Source organism: Sesamum indicum, linkage group LG11, assembly GCF_000512975.1.
Source record: "Sesamum indicum cultivar Zhongzhi No. 13 linkage group LG11, S_indicum_v1.0, whole genome shotgun sequence".
NCBI lineage: Eukaryota > Viridiplantae > Streptophyta > Magnoliopsida > Lamiales > Pedaliaceae > Sesamum > Sesamum indicum.
In genome coordinates this window covers 9,528,741-9,542,871 of record NC_026155.1, presented here as the reverse complement: position 1 = coordinate 9,542,871, position 14,131 = coordinate 9,528,741, and the positions used below count along the sequence as shown (strand labels likewise).

At 29.6% G+C, this 14,131-nt stretch overlaps 1 protein-coding gene across 1 annotated transcript; it reads left to right on the top strand.

Moving 5' to 3' along the window:
- LOC105173717 lies at positions 9,849–10,785 on the top strand. Its single transcript, XM_011095577.2, has one exon. It carries the CDS (start codon positions 10,006–10,008, stop codon positions 10,612–10,614), a length of 609 nt encoding a protein of 202 aa, XP_011093879.1. The 5' UTR covers positions 9,849–10,005; the 3' UTR covers positions 10,615–10,785.

The window sequence follows — 14,131 nt, the reverse complement described above, 5'->3', positions numbered from 1 at the left end:
AATGTTAAACTGGGCATGTGTATATATACGGCCATATATAGTATTGTGATTTTCTCTTTACTCCATAACATTTATCGTAAAAAGAAGAAAGCATTCGTCGATGAAGCCTATCTTAATTGGCGAAGTTGAAGCTCACCAACGTGTAAAATGTTACTTTATTTTAATAGTAGGTGTTGATTAGATATAATTACCTAATATCGATGATTAGTGATTGTTATAATTGTCGGTCGTTATTAGATATAGATAGTTGATTGATGATTGATGACTGATGAATGTAAGCAATAAATTCAAATAATAGTCCATCGCTTTCATTTTAAAAAATAATACTAATAAAACATCTAACGTGGCGTGGAAAGTTTTCGAGTGATTCAATTGTGAATATGCTTTACCTCCAAACCAAAAAGGAAAAACAGAAAGAGAGAAGAAACTTTCAATGATCTTAAACGTTTTGAAAACCCTTTTAATAAGAATGTGACAGTACATAAGTTGTCGCAGTAAGAAAAAAACATTACAAGTTGCGTGGACTGCTGGATGTAAGTAGAAGATATATGAGTTGCAGATTCATGCATTTATGGAAAAATAAGTTTAAGGTACAAGTGGTGGAATTGACAAATATAGATTTTTTGCGTTGTTGTTCAAAGGGAAATAATTGAGTGTAAAGTAGCTAGACGGCGGACATGTGATTTATTGAGGCGTCAATGGACTAACTTTTCTTGGGAAAGTTACTATGAATTGTGTGTTGTTTACATTTGGAATAGAAGGATCCGGAATTATGAATTTTAAATTTTTAGTAATAAATGTTTTCAATTTGTTTAGATAATTTTAAATTTAATGAATCATAAGTCATTCAAATTTAATTTTAAATTACGTTTTGTTGGATATTGCTGGATTTCAATTTTTTGACAAATGGAGTTATTTGAAATCTGATGGGGGTTTATCTATTAAGAAGACAGAAAAAATCCTTTATTAAGGGCAAAATAGACATTTTGTCAGGATCCGCGTTTAAGGTTACAGGGTGGGTCGTCAGGACCCGCCCCGCGGGTTGACCCTAAATGTAAAGAGGATTATATACCACACAATTGAAGTTAGGAGAAGCCCAAATGAAGACACATGGTCTAATCTGCAGTGTCGAATAAGACCTATAAATACCTCAAATCAGATTCACTCCAAGTAACTGACATTTACTATTCTGACTATTTAATTTCTGATCGCATATTTCTATCTCGACCCAAAACTAACTTGAATGTCGGAGGGTGTCTCAATTAGCTTGACGTACGTGTTTTATTCCTCAAGACCCATCACAGATTTGGGGAGATTATGTGGCTAGATCAAAATCGTTGACCAAGGTATATTTTGAGCCAGATCAAAATCTTGTTTTTCAAAATTTTTTCCCAAATTCTAATTTATTATATTCTTATTTAAACCCGTTGAATCTGATTAATGAGCCTATGGTCTAGATTTCACTAAGATCCATGGTTTAAATTTTACTTAATTAACCAACGGCATAGATTTTAAAAAAATTGTATATTTATGTAAATATATATAGATATAAATATACATAAAGTTACATATATTATATAGAGAGATAGAGAGTGGCGCCGCCGGCGGCTAGGGGAAGGGGTAGGTGCGGTGACAGTAAAGGAGGAGGAAAGGGCGACCAAGGCAAAGGGGTAGATGACCAGCGATTAGGCGCGGTGAGAGCAGTGTGGCGAGGGCGACTGGACTAGGGTGCGGCAATGGCGGGGGCGTGGATTGGGGGGAGGGGCGGGTGGTGGCATGTACATATATATATAAAATATATATATATATATAATATATATATATATTATAAATATTCAATATTATATATAAATGTTAATAAATAATGTTTATTCTTAAAAATAATGAAAACTCGCAAAAAAAGACGTCTGTGTAACCTCTCATATATACGGTTTTTTGCTTTATTTTTAAAAATATAAGAAAATAAATTAATGAGTTTTTCGTAAATTGCATAACACCCTTCTATATTTTGAAGGAATAGAGTGAAACTCTCTATGTTAATTTTATAAGCGAAAAATATCATGTGTTATTCAAAATACAGTAAAAAAGTCCCTTTCTGTTAAAAACTAACGGTGAGTGGTTGACACTCACCTATTTCATAAATGGACTTCGTTTTTACCTTTTTTAAGGTTACTCTATATGTGCAAATAATCATTTTATACCTCTTTTTGACATGTCGATATATTTTAATAAATAATAATAGTAATAATTAATTTAAAATATTATTTAATCCAAATATATTTTAATAAAATATATTTATTTATAAAATATATTAATTAAATATTAAAATACCTAAAAAGTATACAAAATTTTTAAAGGCTAAAATTTTAAATTGAAAAATCACCAAACAAAAATAAATGTATAGAATTGGTATAAATATAAATATCAATCTATTATACAATTATATATTATTGACTAAAATAAATTATTATTAAATTTAAATATATTTAAATAAATTATATGTATTATAAATAATTACTAACTAAAATATTCATCATAAGTATTATAATAAATTTTATTATTTTTTAAATCTAAAAAATTTATTATTTTTACTTATTCTTAAAAAAATTAAAAATCGGCTCACCCTCATCTCACTGCCTCCTAACCACTTCCCCCTCACCACTTCGCCCTTGTCGTTGCCACTGCCTATCGACTTGGATCTGGGCGACAGGGATGACCCAGTGAAGTGGGCGATGCCCTAAATTTGGGCGGAGGTCGCCCGTTTCTACAGGGGCAACGGTCTTTTGTGCTAGGTGACGGCGACATCGCCCAGACTAGAGTGGCAACGTGTCGCCGCCCACGGAGACTGCAACTTTGCGTTGCCACCTAGTTTTAATGTTGAAAGTTGGTCCTTTTAACAAATCTTATTTATTTTTCTCTTTATTTCTGGCTCCAGTCTAACTCTCCATCTTTGTGTTGTCGTGCGCATTCCTATTCCACCAGAACCAACTCCAATGTTGTGGAACCTTGTCTCCCATGTTAATAATGAGTTAAACCATTGATCAACTATTATTTGTCTTACTAGCATTTCTAAGGCCTTCTTTAGGCATCGATATTCTTTTATATTCAATTCTTCTATTATGAAGGTACTTGAGTATAATTTTTTCATGACATCAAAACAAGAAACTTTTAATTTATCAAGAAGAGAAAATAATCAACATTTTGAAAGATTTATATAAATAGTTAAACTTTTATTCGTTCTTATAGGAGTTGAATGGATGGGGATTTTTAGCTTTAAGCACCACATTCTCATCTCAAATGCATTTGTGTCGTTCTGTTATTAATAGCATTTTTATGGTATAGGTTACAAGCAAGTCTTTTTGCACTTTTATGGTATTCAAAAAGCTATTAGTTGTTGTTCTTTAAATAATGAAGCGACATGCACTAATGATGTGTTTTTCTATAAATTCGAAGTTGCTAGTATTCAAGAAGTGAAAGCAACAAATTGAGATTTAATATAGATGAACTTTTTTGTCACATGATCGAATGAACTATGGTTTCCCAAGTAATGTAAACCAATTCCTAGTTCTTATTCAAATTTTTCGATATAACCTCAACTATGCTGATAAGAAATTCAAATTCTTAATTTTTCTTCTTTATGTGTTCACCATCGCTAGTTGCTCTACCGAACACTTTCTTGCACTATTTGATTTCTTTATAAGTATCTTTCACTTGAATAGATATGTTCTTGAAAGCACCAACTTTATGTAATTCTTAATGACTTTAAAATGATCATTGTAATTACTGGAACATAACTTGTATATATTTTTCTACTGAGAATCAGGGGTTGCATTGACTAAAGAGTTGATAAGAGAATGAATTTTGGTAGATAAATGAAAACAGTGGACATAAATCAAGTAGCCTTGGTAGGGTAGGAAGATGAAATCAGCCCGGGCCCGAAAAAGAAACTTTGCCTTATCCACACCCCTACCCACCCACCCCCAATATTTAAGCATTAATTAATTAATTATGTTAATTAGTGTATATAACACGATATATAATTACACTAGTAGTTTTTTTCTTAATTACATTTTAAGTATATATTCAATAATTTTGAGGATGAGTTTTGTAACTTGGAACTTTGAAATAATAATGCATAAAGGTATAAAAATATGGCCAAAATGATAGAGATTTACACTACATTTCTCTGATGATGATTAAAGAGCTTAACTTCCTCTTCCATGTTTTCTTCTTTTGTTCCTGATTAGAGTACTTAATTTATGTCAACTGCTTTTTCCTATACATATAATTATGAGAAAATTGCAACTTTGGTCATAAAATTTAGAATTATTTATAATATTGGTCCCAAAATATAGGATGGTCTACCATATTAGTTCCAAAAATCATTTGAGCAGGTCACCACAACTCATTCAGTTGGCAAACTAACGGTCACACGCAATAGATATGACTTTGCCGTCAATTTTTTTACGGTTGGACCAACTTTACAATTTTTTCTAAAAATATGTAAATAATATTAACTATTTAAAAAAGTATAGGATTAATATTACAAATCATCCTATATTTTGGAACTAAAATTGTAACTTCTTTTAGGAAATAATCTCATGAACTCTTCTTACTATAATAAATTATTTTATACAACTTTATTATTTTTATCCTATCTTTTCTTCATAGGGAGATTTATCTACTTATGAACTTCATAAAGTAATTGGGCCCAGAATCAATCCTCATTCATGTTGGGCCTCATTTATCAATATATTTGGGCTTAACAACATAGTGGGCCGTATGTGCATCCCTTTCTCTTTATTTTTCTATTTTAATCAACCGCATTTTATTTTTATATTTATTTTTAGAAAAAAATTAATTATTGCATAGTTGATTACAAACATAACTACGGACAGGTGTGAAGTCAATTAGAACCAAAGTCAGCCTACAATACGAATACATGTTAAAGGTAACGGAAGTTTTTTTATCCTCCGAACCTTAAATCTGATTTGATCCAATATAATTACATTTAACAAATAAATTAAAAATTATAATATATTTAGCTTAAAGTATTGAATTAAATTTATTTAAAATATCTTATTTGCTCTCATATCTTATAAGTTGTTTTAAGAATTTAAAAATATTGATACGGGCTAAAGGAGATGTGGACCGTATCTCTTGAGAATGGGCCCAAAGACTAAATATAACAAGTTCGGCCCAGGATGGCCTGGCCCAAGAATAAGACATTACCAGTGGGTAACGAGGAGCAGACTTGAGGGGTCGGCGGTGAGGAGCGCTGTGTGGTGGGGGGGTAGAAGGAGATAATTCTTTTAAAATTATTTTGTAATATATTTAATTATTTTATTCATATTTAATAAATAAAAAATGATAAAAATTTATATATTAAATCGGGACCGATAATTTAAATTAGGTAAAATCTGTACCATTGAATTGTGTATTAAATCTAGGCTCTCAATTCATATTTAATGAAATCTAACCGTCGATTTATTTTTTATAAAATTCAACCATTAGATGTATATCAGAGCAGTATCTAATGTTTCATAATTAAGATGTAAAATTAGTTTATTATCAAAATATAAGCCCCGCTTGCATGAAGGCGTGTGCAATATTCATTCTTTAAATTCTTTCAGTCATTCATCGAAAGGAGATACTTGTTTGGAATTTGCTGAATGGAGATATATGGAAACAATATTTTTGATTATTTCTTCATTCAAATTCGAAGTGGAGTTTTAGTCGATTTCTGTATTCTTTCTAGATTCAAACAAAATCACAAATAAAAAAATAGATTTATAGGTTTGATACCTTGTCTAGAACTCATGTTTGAAAGAAATATTCGATCACATAGAGTCGACAAACGAAGTGGGTTAATTGAAAAAAATTCACAGGTGAAAAATGGCAAAAAAGAAAGCATTCACTCCTCTTTTGTATCTTGCATCTATAGTATTTTTGGTCTGGTGGATTTCTCTCTCATTTACTAAAAGTATGGAATCTTGGGGCCTCCGGATCTGAGGGGGTGTTTTGCTATATTTCTAAAATTACTGAGGTTTTTTACTGTTTTATTTTCACAGTAGGGTACTTTACATATTTTTAAAAATACAGGGGGCTAAATTGCAGTTTACCCAATTAAATTGTGTTTTATATTGTACCGTGATGTCAAATCAATTTATTAATTTCTAACGAAAATAAATATAAACAAACATATTTTTAATTTAATTATTATTTCAAAATTAAAAACTGAAAATGAAAACATAAATAAACGGGTCGTTTTAGTCTCTTCTTTTGCTCTACATAGCTAGTCTGGAGGATCGTAGAATTGTAATACTCTACCACAATTTGCTAATAATTTAAGAGAAGGTGCGTTTAGCCTTCTTCGCTGTCAGATTGAATTTACTATTCCAATCCATGTTGCATTTTTTATTTCAATTTATATATATATATATATATATATATTTATATAGAGGGTGAATAGCAATTTATACTTTAGTGATATCGAAAATGAGCATATTATCCCCCTATAAAAAAAAATATCGCTACTTACCCCCTATACTTTTTAAAATGAAGCAATTTACCTCATTATACAGGGAGGTAAATTGCTTCATTTTAAAAATCATAGGGCGGTAAATTATTGTATTTTAAAAAATATAGGGAGGTAAATCGCTATTTATTTTTTTTATAAGGGGGTAATTTACTCCTTTGCGATATCACAAGGAGGTTGCTTGCATTTTTCCCTATATATATACATATATATATATATATATATATACCACTCATGTATAAATATGACATCATTAGTCTAATCTAAAAAGAAAAATTAATAAACATGGGATTTATATATGAAACGAAATTCAAGATGCAACAGAAACTGCAATTGAAAATCCAATAATCTGCCTCACCACATTGTAGACTTACTCAATGCTGATATTTAGCCATGAAATAAACCTTTTTATTTCTTAAAGAAATAAAAAAGAGAGAAAGAGATCATTTTGAAGTTGTCTCATAATTTTATACACATTACTTTAGTTAAAAGAATTACAATTTTATGACAAAAGTAAGAAAAAATATTGTTATCCAGATTTTAAATTAAAATATTACATTTGTACACTACGCTCTACTTAATTATTGATACGATGGATATTGTTTTCCATTAATTATTACAATGATCATTTCTAATCATATCACTATATTGTCTTGAATTCACAATTTTTCCGTTACTCTTTCATAAACTATTATCTAATGAATTAAAATATTTTCTCATATTTCATTTTATTTTTATTTTCTCTTATTTCGTTGCACTAAAAAGATTCCGGCAGCTTTTCACAGAAAATCGACAGCGAAAAAGTGAAAGAGACTTATTTTGATTGATAGAGTTGGAGCGTGTGGACAAAATTCTTCTACTTCAAAGAAAAACAAATCAATTAATACAATATTTAAGGTGTTTTTATCTCTTGAATATTAAAATTAAAAAATTTAAAACTTTACAAAAAATAAAATTATATAATTAAATATGGTGTTTGACGTAATTGGACCTATGGCTCAACGTATTATGGTTGGCCGAAATTATATAAATTTGTCCTTGAAAATGCATCTAATTATTAAAAAAAAAAATCTTTAAATATATAAATCATACAAACTTCATATTCACAATCAATATTTAAAAAAAAAATGGCAACATCATCAACAATTTACCCAAAAACCCATGGAAATAAAAGTGGGAAAAGAACACCCAATTATAGTCCAAACTGCATATAACCAAATATTGAAATTGGCTTTTCTGATTTCTAAAATCCAACAACACTAAAACCACAAATTGATGGAAGATGTCGCTCTCACTAATTGTCCCGTCTTTCTCCAACCATTTATTTCCACTACTTTAATTTAAATAACATATACGTACACATATGTAGTCTATGTCTTTTTTTTTTTTTTTCTATTTTCAAAAATAAGTTCTTGACACAAAATCTGTTGATGCAATAAAATAGGAATATATTCCGATGACAAGAAATTAATTTATAACATAATAAAATGTTGTAACAAACATGGCGCTATATGAACTCTATTCGATTTTTCTAGTTTTATTTATAGGACCACAAGAGATGGTTACTGGAGCCTGAGAGCTTCTCATAAGTTATTTGTTTTTTTATAAAATGAATTTATTATAATTACACTATAAATTTCAATCGGTGACTATTGCACTAGCACAACACCTATACTTTGGTAGGAATTCATGTTCATGATTTCTGTTTTTTATTTTTATTTTTTAACAGTCAAGCACCCAATACACGCACACATCAAAGATTGGACACAAGATCTCATATAAAAAAGTCTTGTACCCAAATCATTGGATTGCTCCTTAGGAACTAACATTAGGACTTACGTTTAGGGGAAAATACAAGCAACCTCCTCTTGATATTGCAAATGAGCAAATTATCATTTTATAAAAGAAAAATAAAATAACGATTTACTTTCCTATGTTTTCTAAAATACAACAATTTACATCTCTATGCTTTTTAAAATGAGGCAATTTAAATTGCTTCATAGGGGGTATATTGCTTTTTTTTCCATAGACAGATAATTTGGTTATTTACAGTATCATAATAAAATAAATTGCTATACACCCTTTATGTGTATAGGACCGCAATTTCCCAACTTAATCAGATAAATTAAAATCAATCGTTGCCTACTTGGCTTCATTTGGTTTCACTTGGTTGAATGGTTCCATAGAAAGCTCACTTGGCTGGTCTCCAACAAAAATTCTCTGATGCTTAAGTCAATTCATGATATCGAAGAAAGAACAAAAAGTGTTGGAGTGAAAGTAATAATTACATTCATTAACCCTAAATTGTTGTGGAGCATTTAGAGGATCAAATATCTATACTTGTACAAATCCACGTAGCATGATCTCGAGTTTTAAAGTACAAAGTAATCAACGTCCCTAATTATGGGATCAACAAATCAAGTCGGGCCAATTCGGGTTTCATTAGACCGGGGTTAAAAACACACGAGTCATTATTCTATAAGAATATTTTGGCTTGAGGAGGGGTGGGGGTATTTTAATCCTTTTAACATTATGTCACATATACCCACATTATACCAAATTTTTAAATTCATATAATATTGGAAATCATCCAAGAAACTTTTTTTAGATTTAAACTTTTCTGTCCAAATAAAACCAAAGGCTACAAGCGGTTCATATCTCAACAGGTGAGGTTGACGTTGTAATTTGACAATTTGTAAACCCAATTTGGTTGTTTTGAATTATATACCAAATACTCACTCATTTAATTTCATTTTTGTTTTTTCATTTATTTGCAAAATTATTTTAGTTGAAACTCATGTAAAAAAATAAAAATAAAAAATTGTGGAAACAGTTTCTTGCATTTATTGAAACTCGAAGCTTCCTCAACCAACTCGAAATTCCCAGTACTTATATAATTTTATCCCTGGATAATAAAGTGAAATTTAAAAAAAAAATCATAAAGACAAACAAAATAAATATGTGATTTTCAACCAATAATATTACTCCACGTCAGCAACGAGGCTTGCGTATGATCATCGTATCACTTGGTCCAACTGTACATACACAAACCGAAGCTGAGCAAGTGCGTAATGAAAAATATGTGAACCAAATTTAGAATTATTAATTTTTTTAAGAATGTTTTACAAATGTAATATATTTTTTTGTATAATTAATTTTAATTAAAATATTTAATATGAGACTCAAGAAATCCTAGTACGATCATATCTTCCAATGACCACCTTACACGTGTCCCCACATATCTACTTAATAAAAAACAAATTCCGGTACATAATATTGGATCTACCTTAGGCAATTAGCATCTCCTTTCTCGATTCCCGGCATCTACTCTCAGATCCTTTCGTGCGCATATGATCGAACGGTTCTGATACCTCCTCTCTCCCCCATATAATCCCCCACCCCCCACACCCTATGCAAAGATAGAAAACCTTGAGATAGAAGAACTAGAGAGAGAGAAAGCGGTGGAAATGAACGCGTTGGATTCTCCACTTGAAGCTCTAGCTCTCAACTACTTGAGCTACGGCTTCTTCACCGCCGTCAACAATATATGGGCATGGGTCGCCGTCATAACCGCCGCCGTCAGCTTCTGGAGGATCAGGGCTCTGTCGTCAGCTCCGGTGTCGACACCGGAGCCACGCCGCAGGAGCCACGATACGGCGTCAACATCATCATCAGCGCCACCAAAAGTGGCTGAGCCGGCTACTCTCTCGACTGCGGGTGAAACACAGCTTTCTTCTGCTCCTGCCAAGACATCCTGTCCCACGTTGGGGAGAGAAGGTAGCACGAAAACCAAGTTTAGTTTATATTACGAAGAGGATGATTTTAGGGAAGACGATGAGGGTGGCGAGAATGAGGATGACGGGGACGGGACGGCGGGGGTAAGTGAGAAGTCAGGTAGATATTTGAGCGAGGATTGGGAGAGAATGATGGTGGTGGTGAGAATGGGGGATATGGGGTGGTATCGGTGGCAAGACAGGGCGGTGTTTGACGGCAGCGTGGTGCGGTTGTGGGACCAGGGGCGGGGAAGGCGGAGACACGCGGCGGCGTTGTTGGTGGATGGTGGCGTGGGGTGGTAGGTGATGAAAATGTATTCAAGTAGAGTTGTAATTTGGTGGGGTTGGATAGGAATAATAATGAGTACTGGTGATCACCAGTTGTTGTTGTTAAGGTTTCTTACAAAAATTGTATATATATTTTGTTGTCTTCCTCAAAACCATTTTACAGATGTTAGAATTCCATTTTTGTCCTCTATTTCTTCCACACAAACAGTCCCAATTGAGTTGACATTTTGTAACAAATAATTAATTATTTAATTATTATGGAGTAATATAATCCGGATTAGTTGGACAATAATAATTATTAAATAAATGAATATACTTTACCAAATAACGTTAATATTAAATAGTTTAATAAAAATTTATTTACTCATCAATTAAATACTGGTTTTAATATTAAATTTTTTTATAACAGTTGTGTCATTTTTATATCACTAGAAACAATATGATTTTTCGTTACAGTTAATTATTATAAATCAGAGAAAAAATTCATATCATATATAAATCAACCACGACTTCCAACACCAATTAATCGTTGTTTCCGTAAGTGTAGCCAAAACATGACAAATGCAAAAACCACAGCGAATAATGTTGGTAAAAGTTTAAGATTTTGTTTTGTTTGTCTAATTATGATTAATAGTATTAATTTATCATGATTTTTAAGTAATAATTATTTATAATGTAGTAAAAATTTAATTTATATTTTAATATATTAATATAGGAGCGGAAAATATAAGAGAAAATATATTGGGATGAAGATTGCAACAGATACGTCCTTAAATCTTCTCCAATTCTCTACTGTCTGCCTTCTTAGCCCACGTACGTTTCTTAGTTAAGCTAATTTGATTTATGATTTTAATTAAATACCTGTTCTCTCAATTTACTCAACACACAGACATACGTATATGCACACATATAATACTCTCTCTCGTATAATAATTTTTTTAGAATTAATTATACTTATACTCTTTTAAAAATATAAAAATTATATATTTTTTTTCAAAAAAACTCTAATATTATAGTTATATCTCTTTCAAAATTCACTGCCTGACACCTTTTATTTTGGGTTTTGACAAAAAATAATGGCATTACCAATAAAATTACATAAATTTCCAATTTTATATTTCATTTAATATTCTTATGTAATAATTTTATACTTATAAGAGAAAAAATATAATGATGTTAACATCATTCCACACGCATATACATATATATTATATTTATCATTTCGTAAGTATAAATATATATATATATATGAAAACGTTAAATGAGGGGCTAAACTAAAAATTTATATAATTCTTTTATATTGGCGTTATTATTTATCGTCCAAACTCCAGCGAAAGTGTATTAGGTGTAAAGGAAATTTTTTTGGAGGGAGTATAAATGTAATTTCAAAATTTATTTGAAGAAAATATAATTTTGTATTTTTATAAAGGGTGTAAGTAAAATTTTTGTTAGGGAATTACACTTCTCTCCCCTGTAATTAATTACACATAGACCCTTGAGGTTTGAAATATCTAGTATCCTTGAGGTTTGCTTCTGTCCAACAAATAAGTCCTTTTATTAGTTAAAATTCACTGAATTTGCTCATATTAATTGAAAAAAATTAAATAAAAATTTATATTTACCCCCAGTTAATTTATTATTAATTTATTGTAGGTCAAATAATTTTTTTTCAACTAAATTACCCTCATAACGGTAGAACCACCTCCGCACGTGTATTAATATATGAAGATGTACACAAATAATTTGGTAATAAAAGAAATTATTTAACCTGTAATAAATCAATAATAAATCAGTCGAATACAAATATAAATTTTTATTCTACTTTTTTTTGTTAATCTCATCAAATTCAGTGATTCTAACTAAAAGGAAAAATTATTATTGGACGAAAGTAATTTCAAATGCTTTGTAATTTCGAAGCATTTCTATTTTAAGTATAATTTTTAAATAATATAAAATATATGTGTAATTATATCAATTTTAGAAAATAAAAATGTTATTATTATAATTATTTTAAGAGTACAATGCTTTATAGGTCAGCTTCAAAAGGCATTCACAGTTTCCAAAGTCGATCATTAAAGCGTGACAGAGAAAAGCAGGGGACAAAAATATAGCTGTGATGTTTTCAGCAGTGAAAAGTACTGACACTTTTGCAACTAAGTAATTGCATACAACATAGAAGCGTGAAATTGTAGTAGTGAAAAGATGGCTGCTGTAGAGGAGGAAAACGAAAATTGGAACATAATATTTGAATTTTTGTTCTGAGAGTTTTATTTTGATATTTTTGAAATGGAGAAAAATAAATAAAAATTAATAAATATGCTCTAGAGATAAATTATATGTTTTAAAATAAATGTGTAGGTTTGATGTTGGGATTTGAAAATAAAAATTATTGTTCATTGTCAAATTATATCTCTTTTGTATATATTTATATATATAAATTATATGTTTAATATTGTATTTTTTGTAGATAAAAATCACTATTTATTGTCAAATCATGTCTTTTTTATATTATATATATTATATTATATCATGTCTTATTATATATAGAGAGTTGAAAAAAAAATACACATATAAGGTGTAAAAAATAAAAAAATAAATATAAGGTGTGTTTCAAAAAATGCACAAATATGAAACCAAACATAGCAGAGATTTTCTAAATTCTTGTATTTTTATATCGCACTAAATTTTTGGATGTATTCTTCATATTTCTTTCCAACTATATTATAATTTTTGAGAATTATATACTTATATTATATGATATTTTATTTCTCGTGAGATTATTTTAAGTTACAAAATTAATTTTGATTATTTAAAAAAGTATGAGATTAATATTGTCAAATTTTCTATAATATGGGACTTTCCTAAAATATGGGACTAATATTGCAATTTAGTGGTAGATTTAAGATTTAATTAACTCAACTTAAGAGCCACGTGTTGGCCCAAAAAATTTACACAGTGTTTAGATTTGTAGTTTGAGTGTTTTATTTTGTGTTTTGGAAATAGAGAGAGAAAAATAGAAATAAATAAGTGTATGTTGAAAATAGATGATATGTTTAGATTTGTGTTTTGAGGTAATTTAAAGTATTTTAAAATAAGTGATGTAGGTTTGATATTGAGATTTGGAAAGCAAAAATCACTGTTCATTGTCAAATCATATCTTTTTTATATAAATATTGTATATTTAATGTTGTATTTTATAGAGACAAAAATCAATCTTTATTGTCAAATCATGTCTTTTATATATTATATATATAAATGCGTATATATATTTTTTTATATAAAAAATTAAAAAATAAAAATACATACAAATAAGGTGTAAAAATACAAAAACAAACATTAAGTGTTTTTATCTTGTATTGGAAAAAGCGAAAACATAAAACCAAACAAAGCCTTAACAATTTGATGTTTTTTTGCATTTCACCGTTTAGTTTCTAGACTAAAATTAACTCTTATAAAAAGATACAGATTTAATTATGCAAAACACCCTATATTATAAGATTAAAATTGCAATAGGCTGAGAAAAACAAGCTTC

What these genes read in the sequence shown, in the direction of transcription:
- LOC105173717 (XM_011095577.2), top strand. Translation starts at nt 10,006, where the DNA reads ATGAACGCGTTGGATTCTCCACTTGAAGCTCTAGCTCTCAACTACTTG.